The 25,493-nt window shown below is 38.5% G+C and overlaps 6 protein-coding genes across 6 annotated transcripts; 1 reads left to right on the top strand and 5 right to left on the bottom strand.

Annotated features, from left to right (window-relative positions):
- Positions 1-18: 18 nt before the first annotated feature.
- On the bottom strand, positions 19-5,862 carry LOC107038459. Its single transcript, XM_015257558.2, has 3 exons — positions 5,788-5,862; positions 551-1,470; positions 19-352 (listed from the first exon to the last, which is right to left on the bottom strand). The coding sequence occupies exons 1-3, from the start codon at positions 5,860-5,862 to the stop codon at positions 19-21; spliced, it is 1,329 nt and encodes a 442-aa protein (XP_015113044.2).
- A 1,205-nt stretch (positions 5,863-7,067) lies between these two features.
- Positions 7,068-11,253, top strand: LOC107039279 (trans-Golgi network integral membrane protein 2). Its single transcript, XM_015258811.1, has 3 exons — positions 7,068-8,483; positions 8,920-8,958; positions 9,146-11,253. Exons 1-3 carry the CDS (start codon positions 7,352-7,354, stop codon positions 9,490-9,492), a joined length of 1,518 nt encoding a protein of 505 aa, XP_015114297.1. The 5' UTR covers positions 7,068-7,351; the 3' UTR covers positions 9,493-11,253.
- Positions 11,254-11,439: 186 nt separating this feature from the next.
- On the bottom strand, positions 11,440-15,607 carry LOC107039297 (chymotrypsin-like elastase family member 2A). Its single transcript, XM_015258852.1, has 6 exons — positions 15,530-15,607; positions 14,621-14,672; positions 14,392-14,560; positions 13,630-13,841; positions 12,641-12,834; positions 11,440-11,681 (listed from the first exon to the last, which is right to left on the bottom strand). The coding sequence occupies exons 1-6, from the start codon at positions 15,569-15,571 to the stop codon at positions 11,499-11,501; spliced, it is 852 nt and encodes a 283-aa protein (XP_015114338.1). The 5' UTR covers positions 15,572-15,607; the 3' UTR covers positions 11,440-11,498.
- A 461-nt stretch (positions 15,608-16,068) lies between these two features.
- LOC114841241 (ovochymase-2-like) lies at positions 16,069-18,330 on the bottom strand. Its single transcript, XM_029126122.1, has 4 exons — positions 18,225-18,330; positions 17,463-17,640; positions 16,926-17,386; positions 16,069-16,605 (listed from the first exon to the last, which is right to left on the bottom strand). The coding sequence occupies exons 1-4, from the start codon at positions 18,316-18,318 to the stop codon at positions 16,484-16,486; spliced, it is 855 nt and encodes a 284-aa protein (XP_028981955.1). The 5' UTR covers positions 18,319-18,330; the 3' UTR covers positions 16,069-16,483.
- Positions 18,331-18,640: 310 nt separating this feature from the next.
- On the bottom strand, positions 18,641-20,612 carry LOC114841240 (serine protease 7-like). The gene is made up of 6 exons (XM_029126120.1): positions 20,526-20,612; positions 20,387-20,459; positions 20,156-20,321; positions 18,959-19,364; positions 18,845-18,902; positions 18,641-18,765 (listed from the first exon to the last, which is right to left on the bottom strand). Exons 1-6 carry the CDS (start codon positions 20,610-20,612, stop codon positions 18,641-18,643), a joined length of 915 nt encoding a protein of 304 aa, XP_028981953.1.
- A 1,456-nt stretch (positions 20,613-22,068) lies between these two features.
- Positions 22,069-25,493, bottom strand: LOC107039284 (venom protease). The gene is made up of 6 exons (XM_015258825.1): positions 25,333-25,493; positions 25,167-25,263; positions 24,923-25,085; positions 24,061-24,266; positions 23,442-23,644; positions 22,069-22,250 (listed from the first exon to the last, which is right to left on the bottom strand). Exons 1-6 carry the CDS (start codon positions 25,450-25,452, stop codon positions 22,071-22,073), a joined length of 969 nt encoding a protein of 322 aa, XP_015114311.1. The 5' UTR covers positions 25,453-25,493; the 3' UTR covers positions 22,069-22,070.

Below are 25,493 nucleotides of genomic sequence, written 5' to 3'. Positions count from 1 at the left end.
ACAAGTTGCTTCACAATTTCACCATTCACCACCACTTGGCTCTTTACAGTCGTCCTCATCCAGGGAAGTGAGGGATCGTTGCCTGAGCTCGTTGACCCTCTGGCTCTGTTGCTCGTGATGCACTTTACGCCACTTTATCCTACGATTTTGAAACCACACTTTCACCTGGGCCTCAGTGAGTCTCAGGGAGTGAGCGAGGTAGAGCCTCTCTGGCCCAACCATGTACTGGGTCCTAGCGAATTCACCCTCCAGTCGTTCCAACTGTTCAGCGGTGAATATCGTCCTGACTCGTTTGGCTTTGCCAGGTACAACGTTACCAGGATCACTCACTCGAGAGCATGAGGTGGTTGGTGTCTTCGTGGAGATGTCCTGACCTGCATCAGATATTCAAATCTGTTGGTTAAGGGAAGGCCTTCTATCTGGGATTTGGCATGTTTTCGGCTAAAGATTTTTGATGAATTGAGGTTTCAAAGAGGCTAGAATAAATGACAATCAGGACTCAAGAACAAATGACGAATCTGAAGGATTCGAATTGAACTAGAACTTACATTCCTGCCTCCCAGCTTTTCGATACTGCTGCTGCTGACTCCTTTGGTGCTTGTCCCTCTGGTTTCCCTTTCCCAGAATCGCGTCAATAGTGAAGGAAGTTGTTTGCGGTTGCTGTTGGTGTTGCTGATGGGAATGCTGTCCTGCATCCATCGACTGTCGATGCGCCAAGTTGTGACTGGACAGATCCATCTGCCCCAGGAGGTGGGATCTCCGCATTCCTTCGATGGCGGACTCCATGCTCTGGGGACTCCTCGACTGCATGGGAACTCCACGAAAATCCGGAGAGTCCAGGATCCGGGGGTTCCCCAGGAGAGCTACACTTGGAAGTCTATCGATACCCAGAGAAGCTACGTGACTGTCTCTCGTGTGCTCCAACGGCAGATGAAACTCCTTCATGAGATTATAGTTCTTCGAGAAACTGTAGTCTTTAAAGTCCCTGTCCACCACGTAGTTAATCTCCTTACCACTTCGTTCCAAACTGTTCTGAAAGTACTTTTGTCGCTTGCTCTTCATCAGGTTGTACCCACTGTCCTTAGGAACACCATCCTTGGACCTGTTCGAATGAATAGTCTCCAAAGAAGTGTCGGACTCGTTAGACCTGTCCAACTGATAACTAGATATGGTGTCCGTTATAAAATTAACATCCTTCGATCTCTTGAGAGGAACAGCACCATCATGGCTCGTGAAGTCCTCGAACCGAAGGGTCTGATGTCTTCCAACATCGGCGGATAGTCGAATCTCCTTAGATTTGACGAGTGAATCATCCTTCTGCCTTCCGACGGACAGGTTCAGTCCAATCAGACTCTTAGAGGATTCGAAATCCTGGTAAATTCTCTGCTGCGATTCGAAGTGACTGCTCTCACTGCGATCCGACGAGTCGTCAGCGAACGCATGACCCGAGGGGTCACACGTCTCCATCATCTTCAGTATATTTCACTCAATCAATCAATCAATCAATCAGAAAGCACTGGCACTAGTTTAAGATTGCTTCACTGCTTATGCATCACACAAGAATCCAACGAAATCACATGTTTCAACAAATCGGCAAGACACAAAACTGGATAATGATGTTGACAGGCTGCTATCACCGCTCAGCACTGAGGATAACCGGCTAATGATCCTGTACGTGACAAGGGGCTATTTACCCTTGGCATCCCCCAATCACTCCACCGCGTTTACCTCCGCAACCCCCAAATGGACCGCATGATCGTGCGGTCAATATTTTTTCAGTTTCCATCCCGAATCTACAACGTTGATTCCCATTGGCCAGTTGTACGCCATCTACCGTAGCTAGGGACACGCCCAGGGCTCGCGAAGGTGGTGGGGGCTATCGGGGTAGCTTCTGGGAAGTCTGTTACATCGGCATTTTTTTATTATTTTTTACACTTCCTTTGTGAAACTGCTGCTTCTCTATTTCCCGGGCTAAGGAAGAACGTTCTCATTAATAAGGTATTCTAGGATGGAAGGAGGGGGAGGGGGGGGGGGCAGTGGGATTCGGAGAATTGCTTGATGTCTGGGGTACTTGGAATGTTAATTAGGTGGTGGGCTAATTTTGGTGATTGTTTGCTTGGGGTTTGGGGGTTCCGCGAAGGAAACGCTTTGGGAAGACCTGTTTGGAGATGATTAGGGACGTGTATTCGTGATTAAACTGATATTTCAAGTAATGGGAGAATGATAAATTCACGAGTTGATCAACGGGAACTGTAAAATTTGGGCCAATTATGTCATAAAATTAATAAAAATGAGGAAAAATTCAGATAAATCTACTCCGGAGTACACCAATATCATTTCAAATGGTTGAATTTGGATTCCAAATAATTTTTCGTTATGATTTGGTACACAAATTGAGGGGATGTTCAGGAATTCAGAGAAAAGAATTGAAAAAAAATCTCAAAACACTCAGGTCCAGAATAATTTTTTTTTAATTCGAGAATTTATCTTTATGACTTCCTGGACTCTCATTAGAATCCATAAACTCGCAAATTCACCACCACGTATTCGTGATTAGACTGAAATTTCAAGTAATTGCAGAATTATAAATTCATTTAATCAATGAAAACTGTAAATTTTGGGTCAATTATTTTATAAAATTAATAAAAATGAGGAAAAATTCAGGTAAATATACTACGGAGCACACCAATATCATTTCAAATGATTGAATTCGGATTAGAAATAGTTTCCCTTCATGATTTGATACCAAAATTGAGGAAAAATTCAGAAATTCAGAGAAAAGAATTGAACAAAATTCTCAAAAGAATCGTTTCAAGTCCACAATATTTTTTTTAAATTCGAGAATAGATTTTCATGACTTCCTAGACTCTCATTAGCATCCATAAACCCGAAAATTCACCACAACCCCCGACTGCCACCTGCCGCTCCCAAACTTCATCTCGCAATCCCCTCATTAGACGTTGACGGGACGTGCGGGAATTTCAGTAAAACCTCTAAGGAGCTTGCAACCCCCGAGGCTCAAGCTTAATTACCCAAGCCGCGTGCCTATGAAAAACATAAGAGGCCGAGTGTTGCGTGCTTCCTCGAAAAAAAAGGTGACGGTAAGATGTTGAGATTTTGGCGGATTCCAGGTGTTTCGTCTGCATTTCTCCGGAGTGGTGAAACGAAAGGGGAGTCCCATTGTTCTCAAGCCCTATGCATTTGAACATTTCTTCAATATTAATTTTTTTTTTGTCAAAAACGTTCAAATTTCATTATTCATTTTCCGAAGCCGGAGATCTAAAAAAATTGCGAAAAAATTACCAATGATGCAGTTATATTGGGATATTTCTCTCATGAGTTTTTCAATTTTCTTTCATTACTGTAACTTTTCACACGAAACACCTTAATTAACTCTACAGAACTTGAAATTGAATGCACCGGAGGATCAATAACCAACGGATAAATTCAGCGGTGCCGGAATTTCGATGAGTTTCGGAAGTTTGTGCACACGCACATAACAAATAGAACATCTCTTAGGATGTTTCCCTCCCTCGCCTCTGCCAGGACGAAAGTTACCCTCGGTTCACCCATTATGAAGTCGAGATTGAGCCATAAATTCAGAAATTTACTTTGAATAAAATGTTCAGGCCTTATATTATCAGCGTAAGCTGTATTTTACCTCGTATATTCCGAGGAACTAGACAATGTCGCGACAAGAGGGTCTCAAGTTTTTGAAAGGGAGAGACTCCTCTTATTTATTAATGTCAATATGTCCGGAAACTTTCATTGGGAGTTGAATTTTCGGTTAATAAAGGCAAATGTTTTATGTAAAATATCCGTCTTGAGTGCAATTTCCATTTAATTTTACACATAAATGTTAGTAATCGTGTGACATTCTCACTTTTCACCTATTTTCATCAGCTGTTCAAGGAAAATGATAACAACTGCAGTGGAAATTGCAATATCTTTGTGGAATCACAGCGTTTTTTAGCAGAAGTTATTATAATTCCATTGTTAACAATGTTCTTTTGACCTTTATGACCCTTGTGAAGCTTATAATCTGTACTTGGATTAAAGGTCTAGTTTTCCTCATCATCTACTGACCCTCTGTCATCTCAATAATGACAAAAACTTAATAATCCATTACATTCCGCACAATTCTAATGTACAGTGTTAGAAAAAAAAAATGAAATTTTATGGACAGTTGACTACTAATTTTCAGGACAGTGACACTGCATGCGATTTAGGGAAAAAAATCATGAAATTTCAAGTTTCACTGAAAATTCAGCAAAATTCCAGAATTTTAAGCAGCATAGACGAGAATTCCTTAATTTATTTGAATTTCGAATCTAATATGAATATTCAGTGCCAAATTACATTGGATTTTCAGTGAAATCTGAAACTTTATGATTTTTTTCTCCCTAAATCGCATTCAGTGTCACTGTCATGAAATTTCAAGAATATATTTACCAGAATTTTCTGGTTTTCTATTCATTTTCCGGGAAAAATGGAAATTAAATTGACAGTTCTCTTCAATTTTTCGTAATTAAATTCCATAAAAATTTCCAAAAACTGTATCGCAAATTTTAGACAAAATTTTTTAACAGTGTAAATAGTCTCTCTCCATAATTTTCAATGAGAGCCTAGTAACATTTTTAAATTACACGAACAAGTGGCAACAGAGGGGCTGCAATGGGCGACAAATGTTTGAATTAAACGAATACAGGGAGTGGGATGTGAGGTAACTGTTGAAGACGGTGGAAAGAATTTCTATTGAAGCTCGATATCCGCCCAAATGACTCGGGTAGTCACCCTTATTACGTTGGGGAAATTTATTACAAAGAATTTCGTGGAGTATTTTATCCGGATAATTGCAGACGCTTTATAAAATGTGTCCTTGAGTTTTTTTCCGCGTGAGACAGTCACTTTCAACGGCTTAAACTTCATTATTACTATCATTTTTACATGAAATAGATGAGGAAATAAAATCGCGAAATTTTTGTTTTGATTAGAAATTCAGTACAGTAAAATTTATTCTGTTTGTATTCTAAAATAACAATTCCAGGACATGAATTTTCATAGTTTTTCTGCCTCACATTTTATCATAATTCTCATCAGCCCGAATTCATGACTTCGCATGAGAAAATTTAATAAAAAACCAAGCGAATTCACCAGAAAGTTCTATTAAATTTCTATTAAACTTTTTATTAGTTTTTAGAAAAAACAGATGAGCTTAGGATTTTTTCTCTAGAAATGTTGAACGGAAAATATTAAAAAATACTACTTATTCTATTGAGATATTTTCTATAGAAATTCCTCTTCTCAAATTTTCTCAGGTTTTCTGTTCGATTTTTTAAATGAAAAGAAAATGAAAATGGAGGAAAATAAAAAAAAGAAATCCTCCTGATATTTTCCATAAAATAGTTTCCATTGAATTCTACAATAGGATCGGTCAAAAACGAATAGAATTTTCAATGGTAATCCAACAGAAATCTCACGAATTCGCTAGATTTCCCTATGAATATTTTCACACGAAGAGATGTCCATCCCCATGAAGATCTCCTCTAGCCCTACGTCTTGACTCCCTCCTTGGATTTAATTTCACATATTGAAGCAACCCAGAGCAATTAGCCAACATCCCAGAAGAGGGGTGCAAGCGCCACGAGCTGGCATTCCAACCGAAAGCTCGATGGTGGGAGCTTGCGCTCGGATATGATTGGCTGTCAGGGAATTAATCCCTGGAAAGCTGTCGGCCACACCCCTCACCGTAACAGGAAATAGCTCAATTCAATCCCCTCTACTCACCTGGCGTTTGGAATTCAACGATAGGTAGACGTTCATTGCTTTGCTATGGTGGTTGTGTCCCTGCTTAAACGCCATTACGCCACGTTATTAGGTAATTTTAGGAGAAGAATTTAGTTGTTGTCGTTTAACCCTAAATGATCATCTTAATTAGTTGGTTGTGGGGTGATGAGTATTATTTCATTCTTGTATTTCGTGTGAAGAGATGTGGATTTTATTTTTGAATGGGAAATGTGGATCATGAAGTTGTTTTCTATCGAAATCTGTTGACAGATATTCCCACAGATTCTTCGTCATTCCTCATTCGTCGGGTGAAGCTAGTTATTGAGAGAATAAGTGGCATTTCAAAACTTTTACATTATTTATTACGTCATAATTGGTTATTTTGCTGGGTTTATCATGCGCAAAATTCAGTAATTCTTTTTTTTTGTGATTTCTTCCATAAAAATAGCGCAGGCCAAATTTAGAGAGCTCATGTGGAGGAATTTCTATAGAAAATGTCTCAGAAAAAGTTGCATGTATAGAAAAATAGAATTGTACAGATTTTTTTCCAGGAAATAGTTTCCATTGGACGTTGTCTATAACATACGCTCGGAATTTTTCCATAGAAATTCAATACAATTTTCTATCGAATTTACTAAATTTTTCGATGAACATTTTTGGAGTGTGGAATTTCATAAATTCGATTTTCTGTCATTTTAAAAGTTATGAAATTTTCATCCCGGTTTTTTATATGATTTATTTAAAGTGCTGGAAGCCGTGATGGGTTATTTACACTGTCAGTATTTTATTGTTTTATTAAAAAATTTTTTCTTCGTAAATTTAAATTTGTAAATTACAATTCTTTAAATATTTACATTCATTCTGCACAAATTTTTAAAGTTTTTACTGCTGTATTTGTTGTTCCTGGTTACAAAATTCCAGAAAAATCAATTAGAAAATTCATATCCAAGAACTTTTACAGAAAAAATACAAAGCGAATAATTTTATTAAAAAAACCAATATCCGCGCATCGAATCACATAATTTTTACTAGAAATCGGTGCAAAAAACGAATAAAATTCTCCCTATAAAATGAATGAATTATCCCCAAACTGCCAAAAAAGAAATCTTAAAAAAATAGCAATAAAAAAACTAGTTCCCACACGATTTCAAACCTGGTGATGGCGCCACTGCCCAGGCGCTGCGCCAACCGCTGATAACCCAGAGACTCCCATTACCCCCGAGTCTCCACCCTCTCCACCCAGATGGAAACCCCCGCGATATCCCACTGGATTAGTTGTTTTCTGGCCGGTGCATCATCTCTCCCAGTTGCACGTTTTCCCCATCAAAAATAATACCCTCCAACCCCATCCAATCAGTGGACCAAGCCGAGGACTTCCCCCAACAAATGTGAACTTTGTGAAGAAATAAACGCGAGTACAAGTTACTCCCCACCGCTCACCTGGAGACGATTCCACAAATACCCTGGGGTTGACGTCAGTTCCAAGAATGCTGACGAGGTCTCTGTAACCGCAATTTGATTCCAAGTAAATTCATCGGAGAGAATTAAATAAAACCGATTCAAGATGCTCCTGAAGGCGTCAATAATCCTGTCCCTGCTGACGTCTCAATGCCCCAAGGGTTCTGGGGCTGCTGCTGCTCCCAAGATCCCCTCGATCCTGGAGACGATAAGTTCAGAAGTGAAGAACAACAAATCTGTTCACATCTGCTCAACCCCGAAGGACATCTTGGACTCGGAGTACGTGAAGGTATGCGATAAGCTCCAATTTCCCCTAGGTAACGCCAAGTTAGAGGGAAATTACGACACGTTTCTGTGCCTGGCCCTGTACGACAGGGCTTTCCACATATGCCATGCTAGCAGTCGTGGCTTTGAGCTGCCGGCGCTGCAGAATAAATTGTCATTCGATAAATTGATAACTGATGAGATAAAGAATCACGAGACTGACCCCTTGAAGCTCTGCATATACTTCGAGAAAATTCAACCAGTATTTCTGGAGAAGACGAAGCCCTTTGTTGACGCCTTGTCGATGAGTCTGAAGGTGCCCCTGGAGTGCGTTAAGATCTGCTCGAAGGGAGATGAAGGGGTCAATCCCCTGTGTCTGGTGATTCAGGTCATCGATGAGGAGATCCAGAAGGAGGAGGAGAAGAAAGCTGAGGAGCAGAAGAAAGCTGAGGAGAAGAAAAAAGCTGAGGAGGAGAAGAAAGCTGAGGAGAAGAAGAAGAAGGAAGAGAAGGAGAAGGTACTGAAGGAAGGGAAATCTGAGGTGCAGGCCATCCCGAAGGGGACTGAGGCACCGAAACCTGCCGCTCCAGTGGTGAACCCCCAGGTGAGTGATAAACCCTCAGGGGAGGACAAGCCAGGGGCAGCAGGGGTTGCCAAGGATCGATCACCTGTTGATGATGCCAAGAAGGCTGGGGCGAAGGAGGAGGCGAAGGCTGACGAGAAGAATAAACTTGAACCTGTTGAGAAGCCTGAGAAGGTGCAGGAGAAGCCTGGGGGGGAGGCAGAGGGCTCTGTCGGCCCGGCACAGCCTTCACCTGCAGCAGGCGCGAAGGATAACGTGGGGAAGAAAGAGGAGAGGCCCAAGGGTCAGACTGTACCTGCGGGGCCGGTGCAGGTGGAGAAGTCTACCCTCTCGGCGAATACTGGGGGGGATGAGGACGTGCAGCTGAGGCAGGATGAGGGCTCCGAAGAAGGTACGTGAGGATTTCTTCGGAAAACTTTGGACAAATTTAGAGAATTCGATGGGATTTTTTTTTAGTTCTGTTGAAGTTTTTAGGTGTTTTTGGACGATTGTGTTGGGAAATTCTGCAGGTTATCTGCGGTTTTTTAATGGGAATGTGCAGTAGAGGGTATTTAATGAGAGAAACAGAATTTGATTTTTTTATTCCTTGCTTCTATAAAAATAGAGGGGGAAAACTGAAATTTCATGTCGAGGAATTTCTATTCAAAATGTGTCAATTGAAAAAATTCCATAGAAAGCTGAAATTCTACTAATTTATTCTATAAAATATTTCCCCTTGGAATTTTTCAAAAGAATCGCCAAAAAACTAATAGATTTTTCTATCGAATTCCCTAGGTTTTTCCGTGAAATTTCTCATGCAATTTATACTGATTTTGGTATTTTTACAGGTGCACTGGGGTTACCTCCTGCTGAGTTTGATTACAAAGGTATTTTTTTTTTTCACTTTGAAATTTTGAACGTTCTTTAAGGGACAGTTGTGCCCCTATAAAATCTTTCTTAAGTTTTTTTCATTCACAAAATTAAAATTCCCAATATCCAAATACAATTTTCCCTTAATTATAACGCAAAGAGTGCTTTGAAATTATTTTCACAATCACTTCCCAAACATTTTAGAGGACGGAAACCAAATGTCTATTCCTCGAAACTCTGGAACAGTCCAGGAGAACGAGCCAGACAGCTTCGACCAGCCTGAGAACATCGCCAAGCTCCCGCATATAACCCCCGACGACGACTCACACTTCTTCGGGTACTTCACGCTCTTCGGACTCTTCGGGATCGGTCTCTTCGCTGCTTACCATCACAAGCACAAAATCTTCGCAATGCTCCTGGAGGGCAGGAGGTCACGAGGGGGCCGAGGACGAAGGAGGCCGAGTACAGCGAACTACAGGAAACTCGATTGCACGTTGGAGGAGGCTGTGACCTCCCAGTGCAGCTCAAACGTCACTCACGTCATTTACTAATCCTCGATCAGTCGTTCTCGAACACTTTGATGTCTCTGAGAGACTTTTTTTCTTTCGTTTTTTACAGTTCAGTAGATTTTATTTTGGGAAATGCACGCATTGAAGGGACTTTTCAAATGTTACGAGTTTCAGTGGTGGATGCGTCTGGGAAAATTCAGTAAAAAAAATATTCTGGAGAAAATTCTTGTTGAAATAATGCAGATTGAAGATTGGGTATTCGATGTCATGACGTCTGTGGAAAAATTCGTTAAAATGCATTTTTGTAAAGTAATTTTTTTCATGAAACATTCATTGTTTTTACATTTTTACGAAAAGATGTCTCTAAATTTTCAAGTGGACGGGTCGCAAAGGTCAGACGAACACTTCTAGAGGATTAAATGAAAAAAACATTTCACGTCTGAGAAAAAATGTTTTGAAATCCATTTTTTTTAATTAATTTTTTCATAAAACATTATTTTGACATTTTTACGAAAATATGTATTTCCAAATGCTCAAATGTAAGGATTACAACGACGGTTGAATCAGAAAATCGTGCATTGAAGTCAGAACTATTAAACTTCAACATCTCTATTGAACATTAAAATAGGAATAAAAAAAAGATTACAATTTTTCAATATGAATTACTCTCTCCAGATTTTTCCTGTCGAAATTAAAGAGAAAAAATCGGAAAATTCAGGTCCAAGAATTTTTCACAAAGGAAATCACACGGAATGAATTATTTAGAAGAACCAACAGTCACTCATTTTCATTTATCAAATATATATTGAAAAAAACACGACAAAGCTATCTAATTTTCCTTCTACTGAAATTTCGATGCTCTCCAATAGAATTCATAAGAGAAAACAGTATGAAATTTTTCTACTGAATTTTCCCACACGTGGAGTGATGAAATTCTCTGAGAACATTTATAAACCCATGAAATTTCCTACTAATTCTCTGATGATTTTGTTTTCTGTCTAATTCCAGTAGAAAGGGATTGTCAGACAATTTCATCACTCCCGTACAAGTTTAATTTTCTCAATAGTATTTAGCAACGAATTTCACAGCTCCAAACAGAGCAAACTATAACTAAGGATTCCGGGGTGATGAGTACGAAGAGATCTAGTGTAAATAAGTTTAGAGAATGGTTATCAGGAATCCGTCGAATCGTTTGAACTTCATTTACCGAAGATGTGTAGAATATGTGTCAGTGAGAATGTTGCATAATGAAGCACTCTAAACATAAAAAATTCATCGATGATTCATACCCAGCCGATGATAAATTACAAAGAAGTAATTTTTCGAATTTACTTATAAAGGAGAGAAATCTCTAGGGGCAAAAAGTCGATAGATGTTGATTTTTCTGTATAATTTATTCTCCAAAGTATTAATCTTGTAATTCGTTTCTTGAATTTTGCGATGAGAAACAAAAAAAAATGTTTAAAAAATTTATTCAGACGAATTTCCGTAGAAAAATCAAAGTCTGTCGACTTTTTTCCATAAAGTATCCAGTAAAATTGCATGAAACATTTGGAGAATTTAAAATAAAAATTCAAATTTCAGCAGAATTTCGAAAAAACTCCAATAGAATTTTTTACAGAAAGCATTTCTCATTCTTTTTTTTCTACCGAAGATGTGTAGAATATGTGTCATGCATTCAACTGGCATCAGCAATAATTGTGGACTGGGTATGAATCCGAGAAACCAAAAATGATAATGTAAATGATTTCATAATTTTTACGCTAATAAAAGTTGAGAGGAAGTTTATTTTTCCTAATCGAATAGATGGAGTTTTCAATTTACCCAGGTTTCACGCTTGTAATTGTATTATCAGAAGAGAGTAATGTTGAGTGTAAGTTCCCATTGAATGAACGTGAAACACTTTTGTTAATTGAATTTAAGATTTATTTCCCCTCTTGATGAACCGGTAAATTAAAACCATCAATTATGATCAAACCATCAGCACAGTTCCATAAATCACATTTTATTCAACTGTGTAAAACAAGTTTAATTAATTTCGAATTTAGTTAACTATCGGTGCAGTAAATTGCATCCTTCGTGTGTCGCTTGATCCAATGGAGATAATCCGTGAGTTTGACGTAGACCCCAGGCAGTCCAGGAGTTGCGCAGCCAATTCCCCACGAAACAATTCCTATCGTTTCGTATTTTAAGTCGTCTCGCTGGAACAGGAGAGGGCCGCCACTGTCACCCTAAAACGTAAATCAATCTTGCAAATCCTCGGGAAGTATCACGCGTCAAAGATACGGACGAAAGAATTTTATGGAGGACCTGGCGAAATCGATAGAAGATTCTATTAAAGATGTTTAGCCATTGTCAGCAAATCTTATTTTTTCATGTTCAAGAAAAATTTTTATAATTTTTTTGGATGATTGCAGAACATATGACACTTACTTCTTTGATGTTAAAAAAAAATAATCGCAATAGATTCGCCAGAAATAAATGAACAAGTTTTTCTTTATATACGGCCTCTTCTGGGATTTATTTTGAAATTTATAATTCATCTGCTAGAAGACTAAAAATAGAAATAAAAATAGAAAAACCTTACTGAAAAATAGAAAACCCTACTGATTTGAATGGCCAGAGAAAAATTTGGAGTACCCGCGCAAAAAGAGGAAATAATTGAAAAATTCTATCCCATATAAGCGCATGTTAGCGCGTACGTTTGGTGCATTTTGTCCACTCCATTTCTAAATAAACGTGGATTGGTGGATTGAAATTTTTATCAAGATGAATCGAATAACTTCATCTCTTAGTTGAAAAAAAAACATTTTTTTTAATACTTGCGATTTTGGATAAATATGTTTCGAATTCTATTGAAACTTCTGTTAGTTTTTGGTCGATCCTATTGAAAAATTTCGCCGAAAATGTTCGATTAAGATATTTTCTTTGGAAATTCCTAACATTAATTTTCTGGTTTTTTCCAATCTTTTTTTTCTGCTTTCGATTTAAAAAAATAACCAAAAACTTGAAAAATTTGAGGTGAGAAACTTCTCTTGAACATATCCATTAAAAATTCCTATGGAATTCTTCTAGAGAATTTGTTTGCACGTGGATTGATACGATAAAAAATAATGGAATTGTCCAGGGAGTTTGCGAAGGGATTTTTATTAAATTTTCTCATGAGTGATGAATCGAGGATTTCAGGCACCTGACAAGCATCTCTTCCATCGTCGTAGGCACACGTCATCGACTCGGTGAGATGAGCCCCAAGGGATGTATTCCGGCATTGACCGTAAGACATGACTCTTAGGGTGGCTTCCTGCAGCACTGAAGAAGCCCCTCCCCCGGTTTTTACGCGTCCCCAACCTGCCACTTTCACATCGTGACCGTTGTATTCAGAACCTACAGGGTTAATTAGGAAACAGGAAAATATAAATTCCCCAATTGAGTTCGTTTTATCGTCGGGAAGGGTGGAATATGAATTGCTAGGGAACCCTCATTCTTGAAGGTGTTGCCGTTCTCTTCCATTTTTGTACAGCATTTCATGAAAAATTGATGAAACTATGCACGCACGAAAAAATTTAATAGAAAAACCTAGCGAATTCGCTAGATAATTCTGTTGGATTTCTGTTGAATTTTCTATTAGGTTTTGGCCGATTCTATTGAATTGTATAGTAGAAAATATTCTGTAGAAAAATTCAATAGATAAATGATAAGTTCTTTTGCTTAGCGATCAGTTTATTCAGTTTATAGATGAGCAAAAGAAATTATCATTTCTTGAAAAAAAGTATCGTTGAACAATCATTGAAAAAAAGTCAATAGAATTCGATTTTTCTATACAACTCATTCTATTGAGATATTTTGATTTTCTTGATGAAAAGAAAAAAAATGGAAAAACATTGAGAAAATTTGAGCCGAGGAAATTCTACAAAAAAAATCTCAATAGAATCAGTTACATCGAAAAATCGAATTTTATTAATTTTTTGCATTCATCTCGGTTGAAAAAAATTATGCAACTCTTTTTTGTATTTTTTCATCAATTTTTGATAAAAAAAAAGACAATGAATGTTGATTTTTATGTAAGAATTCATGGGATCATTCCCATTTTTTAAAAACTTGGAAACGTTTATCAAATTCCCCATGAATTTCAATGGAATGCAATGATTTCGGTGCATTAGATAAATATTCCAGTTGTACCTTTTGCTGGTAAACAAATCGATTGCACCTCCTTCGTGTATTCAATCGGATGTTTCAACTTTATCAACGCAATATCATGAGTATCATGAAGGTAATCACTCATGAAGTTCTGGTGGAGCTTCACTCGATCAATCTTCACTATATACCCCGTCTTGCGGTCGTGGAGGTTGTGCATGCCCATACCCACCTCCAGATTTTTGTGATTCCCAATCCTCGTGGATTCAATAATTGAATGTTAATTTTCAAATGCTGCTATCATACATAATATTTATTCAGTACGAAAACCTAGCGCTTCTTTAACGAAATTCTATTGATTTTTTATTGGAACTTTTTCCAATTCGTTTTTTCTTCTGAAAAAACGAGAAAGAAATTCAATTCCATCGTGTCATTTTTTAAGAAATATTTAATAGAAAAAAGTCAAATTTTTTTTGTTCTTTAAAAACTATTGGGCATGATCTTTTCTAATTTTTTTAAAATGTTTTTTTATCAATTTCGATATAAAAAATAGCTATTGAGATTCTAGATTTTTGCGCCAATTCAACTTCATCGTACAATTTTTTAAAGAAATACTCTATAAAAAAAGCGAAAAGATTTTGATTTCTCTATAAAAATTTGTGGGCATAAATTTTCTGAGTTTTTTCTATTCTATTTTTATCTATTTGTCATAGTAAAGCCAAAAAAATCTTTTAGAGAAAGTGCTAGATTTCACGTATTGAGTAACAATAAAAATGATGCGGAGGAATAATTTCGTCTAGATCCTACCATTTGACACAGTGTCCGGCAGTCAAGACGTAGCGATTGTTGATCAAGGCACCACCACAGTGTAACGACCCCCTATGGAAGATCGCCACCACCCATGGCAGCGAGTGAGGAACTACCTCGGTTCCTCCGACTATTCGTGTGGCTATCTCGTCCCCGGTTCTTCCGCATTCTGGGGGAGAATATAATTTTTTTTATTGCGGGAAAGAATGGGATTTAGGGATATTCGTACCACAGTTGGGATCGACTCGGGGGTGGCTGTGTTTTTCTTTGCAGAATCCTACCTGCAATGAATTATTCCAGGAATATTAGAGAGAATATTAGATGTTAAAAAATTAAATAGAGAAACGCTAGCCATCTCTCCGAGAAGGTCTACTGAATTTTGATTAGAAATTCTTTTTTTTTCGACGATTGCTTGTGGAAATTGACTTTGATTTTTCGAATTGGATTTTTTAAATTTTAATTTCTGTATCAATTATTCTTTTGAAATTTTTTCAAGTCCTTTCCATTGTAAATTTTTGGTCATTACAAAATGCAAAAAAATGGGGAAATTAATGCTCAATAATTTTTATAGAACAAATCTTGACAAAATAATATCTATAATATTTATTGGAAGACGCGTGACATAGCTGCATAATTTGCAAAAGAAATTGTGGAAAAAATAAATAGATTTTCAAGTATAATTTTCACAGAACTCTAATCGAATTTTTCGATGAAAGCGCTAAATGTTTCTATTACATTTTTTTCCGTACCTAAAATGAAAGATTAAGGATATGCTAGCACTTCGATTATTTTTTTAAATATTTGTAGATGAATATCAGGGGTTGCATTTAAATCTCACTTCACAAGAAATTTTGCAGAGAATTTATAATGTAAATATTGAACGCTTGAATTTCATTCTCCATTCTTAACTGTTAGAAAATATTTTAAAAATTCAGAAGAGACCGAAAATTTCCAATTTTCAAAGATCGCAGTAAGCAATTAATTTTTCACCCCAAAAATGATTTTCCTAATTAAAATTTTTTTTTGATATTATGAATTTAACGAGAAATCCATTGAATTCCGAAAAAATGTAGTAATTTTTGTTAAAATGTAACTTGAGTATTTGGATATCCTTAACTAGAAGATACTTTCAACTAACGTTCAGGAGCAAGAGCCCCACGACAAAAATCTGAAGCTTCATAATGATTAGTCCGAGCGACGTTCAACTGCACTGTTGCACTGATGGCAATCCACAGTTGCTGCAAGTTGATATCCCCTTTCTACCTTTTGTTCTTGAATTTATCGCCTTGACATTTTAACGATTCCAGACCTCTTTATTCGGGACAAAAGCATCGTTCGATGAAATTGAGTTTGAATAATTCGTTTATTCTTTATATTTTCACAGCGTCTTTGATCAGAATAATTTATCGGAATATCAAATATTTATTGAATTCCATCGTTTCAGTATGCATGAGGGATGATGATCCCTTTATAATTAAAAAACCTATAATCATGAATGAGTTTAAGCACACCAGACTCTAATAACAATTTTCAGAGTTTTTTTGTTTGATTTTTTAAATGAAAGAAGAAAAATTGAGGGGGAAAAAATTGAAAAATTCATGTTGAAACAAGTTGTTCTATAATATTTTTTATTAGCTGGACATTTTTTTTAGAAAAATGCGCAGTGAAGCTGCGGATTTCTTCAATAGAATAGACGAAAAACTAACAGAATTTCCTTAAAATTCAATAGAATCTTTTATCAAATTCGCTAGTTGTTTCTATTAAATCGTGTGTATTTCTACAAATTATGAAGAATAGAATAAGGAAGAGATTCCATATGCCTACAGGACGTTCCAGTCATATATATTGAGCGTCTCAAAGGATATTCACCCCTGAAATTGGTCTCTGCGGACCCGTAAAGTATTTAAGTATTTATTCCCCCGAAAGTGAAGCACCCTCTCTTCGTGTATAACGACCCCAGAAGTATATCCTCTCTTCGTTTATAACGTGACCCAGAAGTATATCGTAAGATGGATATTCCGGGCACTGGTCCATTACGAGGAATACTTTCGGGTTTCAGCCTGGGGGAAGCTAGTTGGCAGACTTTCGGATTCTAACGCCAGCAGTACATAGAGTCACGTGTGGTCATTTTCATTATCCAGGGGACCATCCTGGGGACATCTGTATAGTATCCCGGGGTTCCTGTACCACAGCCAACTCCTGATGAAACTATTCCTGAAGGAGAGAAAAATGGAGCTGAAGTGGTGACCGCTTTTTGGCATGTTAATTTCAAAGACAGAAAAAATTTCTTATTTAAAAAAAATTCGATTTTTCCATACAACTTATTCTATTAAAATATATTCTACAGATTTTTTTATTACTTATTATTCATTTTATTTATATTTTATTATTTATTTATGAAAAATAGAGACGGAAAATAGAGTGAAAATTCATATCGGGGAATTCTTATAGAAAAAGTTGTATAGAAAGATGAAATTCAACGAATTTTTCAGTTTAAAATCCACCACTTCCGCACCGGAAAATTCTGTTCATACCCAACAATTCATATTTATCCCGTTTGTTAACAATCTGCAGAGGTCCTCCACTGTCCCCAGCGCAGGAATCCTTCCCATTCCCGTAAGTACCCGCGCAAATAAGAGTCTCAACCTTCACATCGCAATCCTCATCTCTAAAAATTTCCAATTTCACCTCTCGCGGAAGGCAAACCTCCTCGCCCGTGTCCGCCAATCCCCAGCCCACGGCCGTTACACTTTTCCCGCGGTACAACTTCCTAGTCCTGACAAATGGCTCGAAAGGTGGTAGACAAATGGGACGAACAAATTCATTAAACGTCACTCTCATATTCAACCTCATCAGCATTATATCAGCGTAATTATTGTCAGCGTTGTACTCCAGGTGCTTGATCATCCTCTCGACCGAGAAAATTACAGTGCGATTGTGTGAGCGGCACCGGTCGTGCTCGCCTACGACAACTTTCAGCTCGTTGATTCTGAAACTGGATTTTCAAATTTAATGGCTCTAGTGAGAAATCCATGAGGCGAACGACTCGATCATCTAGAAGTTTGTTTTACCCGAAGCTGTGCAAATGTGCAGCAGTGACTACATAGCGGTCGTTTATCAGGGAACCGCCGGACAATAGTGAGCCGTTTCCTGTTATCATTGCCATCCAGGGGTACTCACTTTCTTTGACGGTGTATCCACCTACTATGCGGATATCACCAACGAGGGGTGGATTTTTTTTGCCACATACTGTATGGAAAACGATGTAATTGATGACTTTCGTATGATCACCGTATGGCCCCCATAAGACCTTCATGGGCCACAAAACCCTTATGAACTCCATATGATCCTTATCAGGCCTTCTATATGATCTATATAAGAGCCTGATGAGGCCCTTACATGAGCTTCATACGACTCTTATAAGATCGTGATGAGGTCCTTACATCACTTCCAGATGAACTTTATAAGACCCTTATAAGACCCTGACGAGGCCCTTACCCGACCTTCATATGACTCTCACATGACCCTATGATACAACATCTGCATGACCCCTACATGGAGGTCATATTACCACAATTTTAGTAGCGAAGTAGTAAAACGTAAAAGTTGATTTTGACTATTGGTCAAGTTTCAATGAATCTCTCGGAATCTAAGGCAGATAGCGAAATTTATCTTATGCCTTTTTTCTAGATGAAATTGAGAGATATAAAAAAGATTATTACAAAAATTTCGGTATCTGTCTTAGATTCGGGCTTGAAACGTTTTATCGCTTCGTTAGTAATTTCAATTTCATAATGCAGAAGCTATATTTTAAATCTCAAATCATAACTAACCGCAGTGTTTATATGCCGGCGATCCGTAAGACACATCATACTGTCCAATAACAACTCTCACGACGAAAAATTGAATAATCATTAACGATATCATCACTAGTCCCGAACAGTGCCTCAATCCAACGGATTTTGAAACGAAACTAAATCTAGATCACCCTCCTATCTGTCTTCGCAATCTCCGGAAAACCCCATTATACAATAAACACGTTTATTGCGCTTATCATAGTGCCCCGAGTATCTTAATACATCCGGCCTATTCGGCATTTTTACTCAAGCGATAAATATGTAGTCAACTATTTCTATTTAATGGTGCACTAAATTTTTATTTCACCCTCCGAGAGCATAAGCCTCATAAATAACGATACAAATAGAAATAACGTCGCTTGACAATCGATGTGATATTTCGATATGAGCAATCACTTGGTACAGTAGCAAGCGTCTTTGGTTATCTGTAGAATCCAGTCTAGGTGAGGGCCCACTCTGGTGTACGTTCCGGCGAGTTTTGACTCGTCATCGCAAACATTATTGTCCGAGAGGATCCCTTGAAGAAGAATATTACGATAGAAATAGGGGAAAACTGGGGCAAATGATTATACAGTCATTTTGTCAGGAATATTCACCGATAAGGTCGTAAATTCCTGCGTAACTGCGATACATGACAGCCGTCCCAACGTCATTCTGAAAAAAAATCACGTCATCAGCTCAATTCATCGGAAATTATCTTGAGACATTACATCACACAAGATGGACTTTCCCCCGACGACGCCGATGCACCCCGAGTCATCTTGATAGTTGGTGGATTCCACTCCGGAGTTCAGGCATTCGCTCTCGCCGAGGATGGGGAGCCCCAGTTTCCTGGGGAGACAGGATTTCCCGTTCTCCTCAGTCCTCGTCCACCCCAGGAGCGTTCCCACCTGTCCCAGATAAGTCGAGCCAGGATTAGGGAGGCAAACGGGGGACACTCGCTTCTCGAATTTGATGGGGCGACTCAGCCGAATCAGAGCGAGATCATGGGCGTGGTTGGCAGGTGTGAATTCGGGGTACAGGACGATGCTGTCGACGGAGATGTTCATGGAGGAGATATCCAGGTGACAGCGGTCGTAGCCCCCGAGGGATATCTTGACTTCAGGACTTGTTGATCTGTGGAAAGTGGAGAGATGAGGAGGCTTGAGGCGTCTTAATGCAAGATAAGAAAACTAGAGGGTTATAAATCTTGCAGCATAACACGGAAAAAATACACCTGAATTGAGTATAAAGTATACTTGATTCAAGTATATTTTATATTCAATTGGGGGATGGGTATTTCAATTCGAAGATGATTTTTTTGTATCAGGCCTTATCTTAAGTGGAATATCAGGGTCAAAAAGTGGTGGTTAAAAAATGAGGGTCAGAATATAGAAGTAAAAAAGTGGGTATGGGGCAATGAGGGTCTAAATATAAGTCATATATTATGCTTGGTCACCGTTTTTAGCCCTTATATGGCCCTCATTGCGTGACACTCACTTTTTTTACTTTCATATTCAGACCCTAATTTTTTGATGCTAATATTCTGACCCTCTTTTTTTAGCCCTAACATTCTGACCCTCACTCCTGCACCTTTATATTCAGGCCCTCAGTTTTTGACTCTAATATTCCGACCCTCATTTTTTAACCTCCACTTTTTGACCCTTATATCCTCACACTTAGTGTCTGACCCTTATATGACACTTGAGAGCGCTTGGTACAACCCGGGTTGATACGAAATAATCAACCTCGAATTGAAACACTCATCCCCCATTCGAGTATAAAATATACTTGAATCAAGTATACTTTATTCTGCAATCAGGTTGATGCATATACTTGATTCTGGTATAAGTTATACTCAATTCAAGTATACTTTTCTTCGGTGAATATGTGGAATCGTAAGACTTATTCATGAAATTGATACCTACCCAATCAGTTGACTAGCTGCAGTCAGCACGTATCGATCATTGATGAGAACTCCACTGAATTGAGTCGCCGACTTCACGTGGACATCAGCAAGCCACGGAAACTCATGAGAAGCTGTCTTCTCGCCCCCTAGGAACCTCGCCCCTCCGCGGTTCGATCTCCCACACACTGTGAACGTCATAAACCCTCATAAAGCCCTCATCACCAAGCTACAGATTAATTCAAATGCTTACGGCACCCTCCGCAGGTTCTGAACCTCCCGAACAGCAGATCGAAGACCCCTCTGCCGACCCTCGACCCCTCCGCCTGCTCAAATCACCGCAAATTGATGATATCATGCAGGATTGATCCAACAACTTCACGAACACTCACCAGAACCCCTGCAGATCCATGTTGACTTCCACCAAAAATCAAAGCCACCACGCAGATGAGGTACTTAACGTACTCTTGCAGATTCATGACTTGTCCCTCGGTGAGCCAAACAACAACTGCTGAGTTAGTCCCGAGCTCGATGCTACATAGCGGTACTACCCGCATCTCAAAGGTACTTACAGCTGTATTACAACATAAACCCGCGGGTACCGAGGAAGTCATCGTTTTATTTCTTTTGGAAGCTTTCCATGCGGTCGTGGACCAAGATGGTTCTGTTAAGGGGTAACAGAAGGCCACCGTTTCCTCGAAAATTTCAAAAAATTTCCTCATCAAAGTTATTAATATTTTTCGAAGCCGAAGCACATTGATCTTCATCATCATCTCCTGGAGGTTAATGTGCTTCGATTCGTCAAAATACCGATGACTTTCGGCAGGAAATTTGTTCCAAAAATTTGGAAAATTCGCAGCATTTCGTGACCCCTCAATTCAGACCTTTTGCTTCATAATGCGCGACGCAGGAGCCTTTTCCAGCAAAAGTGATGACGAATAGATGATGATTACCTTCTAGATTATTTGATCTAGTTGAATTATGAGAATGGAAGATCAAAATTCAGTCAGATGGGATATTTTTTATTACTGATTCCCTCAAGGGTGACATGCATACCTTATTCTCCCTTCAAACGTGTGTGCACCGAGGAAATCATCGTTTTAATTCTTTTGGAAGCCCTCCATGCGGTCATGGGCCAAGATGCTTCCGTTAAGGAAAATAGAAGGCAACCGTTTCCTCGAAAATTTCAAACAAATTTTCTGTTCAAAGTTATTAATATTTTTGGGGGCCAAAGCACATTGATCTTCATCATCACCTCCTGGGGACTAATGTGCTTCGATTGGTCAAAATATCGATAACTTTCGGCAGGAAATTTGCACTGATAGACTGATTCATTTATTCTAAACGAAATTCGTTAGAGTTGAATATAACCAAATAAATATTCGTTAATAGTTAACGAATGATTCACTTGAAAGGAGAAAATCGATTCAAACAAGCCTCCTCAAATATGCATTTATTAACTATTAATGAATGAACATTTGGTGAGACCAAATAGACCCTCGTCCCCAACTAAATCCATTCGTTAACAAAAACTAATCCTTTCTATCAGTATTCAAAAGTTTGGAAAATTTGGAGAGTTTCAGCAAAAGTGATGACGAATAGATGATGATTATCTTCTAGATTATTTGATCTAGAAAATGATGGGAATGGAAGATTGAAATTCAGTCAGACAAAATATTCTTTATTAATGATTCCCTCAAGGGTTCCATGCATGTCACACCTTATTCTACCTTCAACCTTCAGTCCTTCTCTCGTCCTCCAATAACTCCAAAAACAGGTCCTAATCGTCGTTCTGTGTCTAAGGAATGACTACAATCATCACGAATGATCACGTTGATTCATTTATTCAAAACATTACATGGCAATAAATATACTGGATTACATGTTAAAAAATCTCAATGTCGTGGCGACGAGCGCCAGTGGCACCACCGAAGCCCCTACGTCTCACAGAAGCAGCCATCCTTGGAGTTCGCAAGGACCCAATCTAAATAGCGAGTGAGACGAGCGTAGACACCAGGGTAGCCCGGTCTCGCGCAGCCATTTCCCCAGGAAATGATCCCTATCACCTCGTATTTCTTGTCGTCCCTCTCGGCTATCAGAGGTCCACCGCTATCTCCCTGAAGAATATCAGAACAAATTCTCAAGTTGAAAGTGTAAAGGATATTATAAAAACTAGTGTCTTCAAAAGGTCTTACTTTGGGACCAAATTTAAGATCTTTTTTCGGTCGCAGTTCAAGACACTTGACAGCGACGAGGTATCAACCCCATTTTTAATTTTTTTTATTTAAGCATTCAAACCATATGGTTTATTCTGCTAAAAAAAATGACTAAAATATAAATGTGTTCACGAAATTATTCTCCAGGTTCTTATTTCTAACGATTTACATCACTTATTCAAATATTCAATCATGAGGAGTTCAAGAAGGAATCAATATGTTTGAGAACATTTCTATTCAATTTCTTCAAGAAGACTTTGATTTCATAAGGTGGTATCGACCCCGTTAAAACATGGAATTGATAGAGTCATAAGCATATACGTGAGAGTGCATGATTCAGAAAGAGAGTAAGATAGATTTGGACGAGTGAGAGGAGAGGCTAGAGGGTGAGAGGAGTGAATCGAGTGCGAAGTGTGAGAGATCGTCAAGACTATAGAGTTGTATTTTGCACTGTTAGAAATTTCTTGAAATTTCAGTCATAGTGTCATCTGAAATTTCAATGTTGTGAGGTTGAAGTCAATTCAAAATGAAAGCGCTCACTAAATCTCTCATTCATCTTGAAAATTCAAGAAAATTGCGTTTTTCATGTTAAACAAGCATTGATTTTTCAATGAACGCTTGAATTTCCTAACTCATCGTGAAAATTAAACATCACATACAATTCAATTTTCAATAGATTGAGAATTTAGAAAAATTGTTGCTTGGATTTTCAAAATTTTCATGGTTTTTCAGTGCCGCATGGACCTGAAAATCGAGAGTTACTTGAATATTCAAGAAATTAACTGATTCGCCAATGAAGAAATATGGAGACATTTCATATAACTTTGTAGTTGTTGAAAATTTCAAGCTTTTTCACTTGAAATTTCAAGAGTAATTTTTTAACAGTGATAAATCGTTGAATTTATTTGATCCAGTTGGGATTATTGAGAGAACCATCCTGAAGACTAGAGTTACCCGGGGGTTATTACATTTTTCCATCAGAATCATAAGACTTTTGTGGTGGCATTCATTGTCTTCCAATCAGACATCATAACTGAACCAAATGCAAGAGGACAAAAGGAGTCTTAATGTCCCTTTATCTGCTGCATTTACCTGACAGGAGTCCTTCTTGCCATCAGGATACCCCGCACACAGCATATTATCAGAAATCATACTAGGCTTGTAACTAGTGTTCCGACAAGCCGCCTGAGCCATCACTGGGACCTCAACTCCTTGAAGGGCACACGACACCTTGCCATCCTCTTTAAGAGTTCCCCAGCCAGCGGCGATGGCTTTGACCCCTTCATATGTCTCCTCTGAAAGGAAAAACACAAATAATCCACGAACCCCTATTGCACTCCGTAGAATATTTTACGACGAGTGAAAGTTCGTCGTTAATGACGTAACGGAAAAATTCAGCGAGAGAAATGACTCGAAGCGCAGAATGAGTTACAGTCACAATTACGCAGTCTGTCAGCGATGATTTACGATTTCGATATGGAAAACGTATCATCTGACTTCGGATAATGAGTAAGGAAAAGAGGGAATGCCCTGATTTTTAATGTCCTTTCGCCGAGAGGAGCAGACGGTGTGGGGTACCCGTATGTGCGAATTTATCAGCTTCTGTAATACGTCTCGTAATAAAATTGTGATAACTCGGGTCGCAACGAGGTCGCCTTGGTTTGCGAAACTATTTTTTAAAAATTCTTCAACAATCACGTGATCATCTTACCGCGGACAGACGGAAGGCAGATGGGTCTGATGGAATTGCTCAGTGGGACCCGATCATTCAGCCTCAGCAGGGCGATGTCATTGTCGTAATCCAGGAAATTGAAATCACCAGTTATCGCGCGAACGACGAATCGGGACTCGGGTTGAATCTTCTCGTCGCACCGATCGTGCTCGCCGAATGTCACCTTAATCATAAACCACATCAATCTGAAAATAATTCTGGAGATAACGATCATAGAATTTCGAGGCTTTCCTTCGGAGGTGTGAGGTATTTACACTGAGAGAAAAATCGACCTAATATCACAAAAATCATTTCTTGAGCGAAAAACATCGCGTACATATTTGATCAATTTATGGTAGGTTTCAGACAAGAAATCGGTGTCCTTCGGGCTAAGGAGGAAGTTACTGAATGAAACGGTGATGTCTTTTTTCGCAATGAGATAATATTCCTCCAAAGACAAGAATAGTTTGACAGAAGGAAAAGAATATATTGTTTCCCCTTGAACTCAAAGCGATTGAGCGTAAACGACGGTTGTATTTTTTCAATATCTGGAGGTTTTCCACTGCATAAACTCTCTATTCATTTAATATAAAAGTCTGATTCATGATTCACTGAATCGAAGCTTTTAATATTTTTAGGCATTTTCTCATCTTCTGACACAAAAAAACCGATTTCTCGTGGCAAGAAATTCTCACTTTATCATGAAATGTTCATGTTCAAGTCATGAACGCTTCACCGAAATCTGACATTGTCTGAGCCATTATCCGGAATTCTTATCCCAAGAAATTTATCCTCAAGAGATGAGACATTTGGCGCAAGAAATTAGTTTTGTGATATTATGACGATATTTCTCTCAGTGTACCCTTTGACGCAGTGGGCGGCTGTCAGGACGTAACGATCGTTGATCAGGGATCCGCCGCAGTAGAATTTGTGGAGATATGATAGTCTGACCATCCAGGGGTACTCGTTCACTGCTGTTGTCTGACCACCTACGATCCTACTCTCTTCGTTTCTAACTCCGCAGCCTTTAAATCCATTCGAATTAATTAATTCACGACATTTCCACCTCTTAATGTGACGTTTTGGTTAAATCTCTTAATACTCACTGCAGTAACAGGGCCCCGGTGGCGTCTCCGAATTCGGCGGCTTGTTCCCGAACAAGCCAAAGAAGTTTTTCACTAGATCACCTCCCAATCTCTTCTCCTAAGTACAAAAGACGATTCAGAATCCATTAAAATGCATCGCATTCTCACAAACGATTGAATTACTCACTTCGATCTTATGGCCCGCTGCCACAGTTACAGTTACAAATAAAATAATTACAGCAAGTTGCTCTATCGGAAAATTAAAAATCACGCGACACTTCATTGTAACTGCTCGTTCAACCAACATAAATCGTTAATATCGAGGAATTCAACGTCAAGAGTTGCCAA

The sequence above is a fragment of the Diachasma alloeum genome, unplaced genomic scaffold (genome assembly GCF_001412515.2).
Source record: "Diachasma alloeum isolate Michigan unplaced genomic scaffold, Dall2.0 Dall_scaffold_00178, whole genome shotgun sequence".
Taxonomy (NCBI): Eukaryota; Metazoa; Arthropoda; class Insecta; order Hymenoptera; family Braconidae; genus Diachasma; species Diachasma alloeum.
Note: the sequence above shows the minus strand (reverse complement) of the source record. Positions and strands in the feature narration are given on the sequence as shown.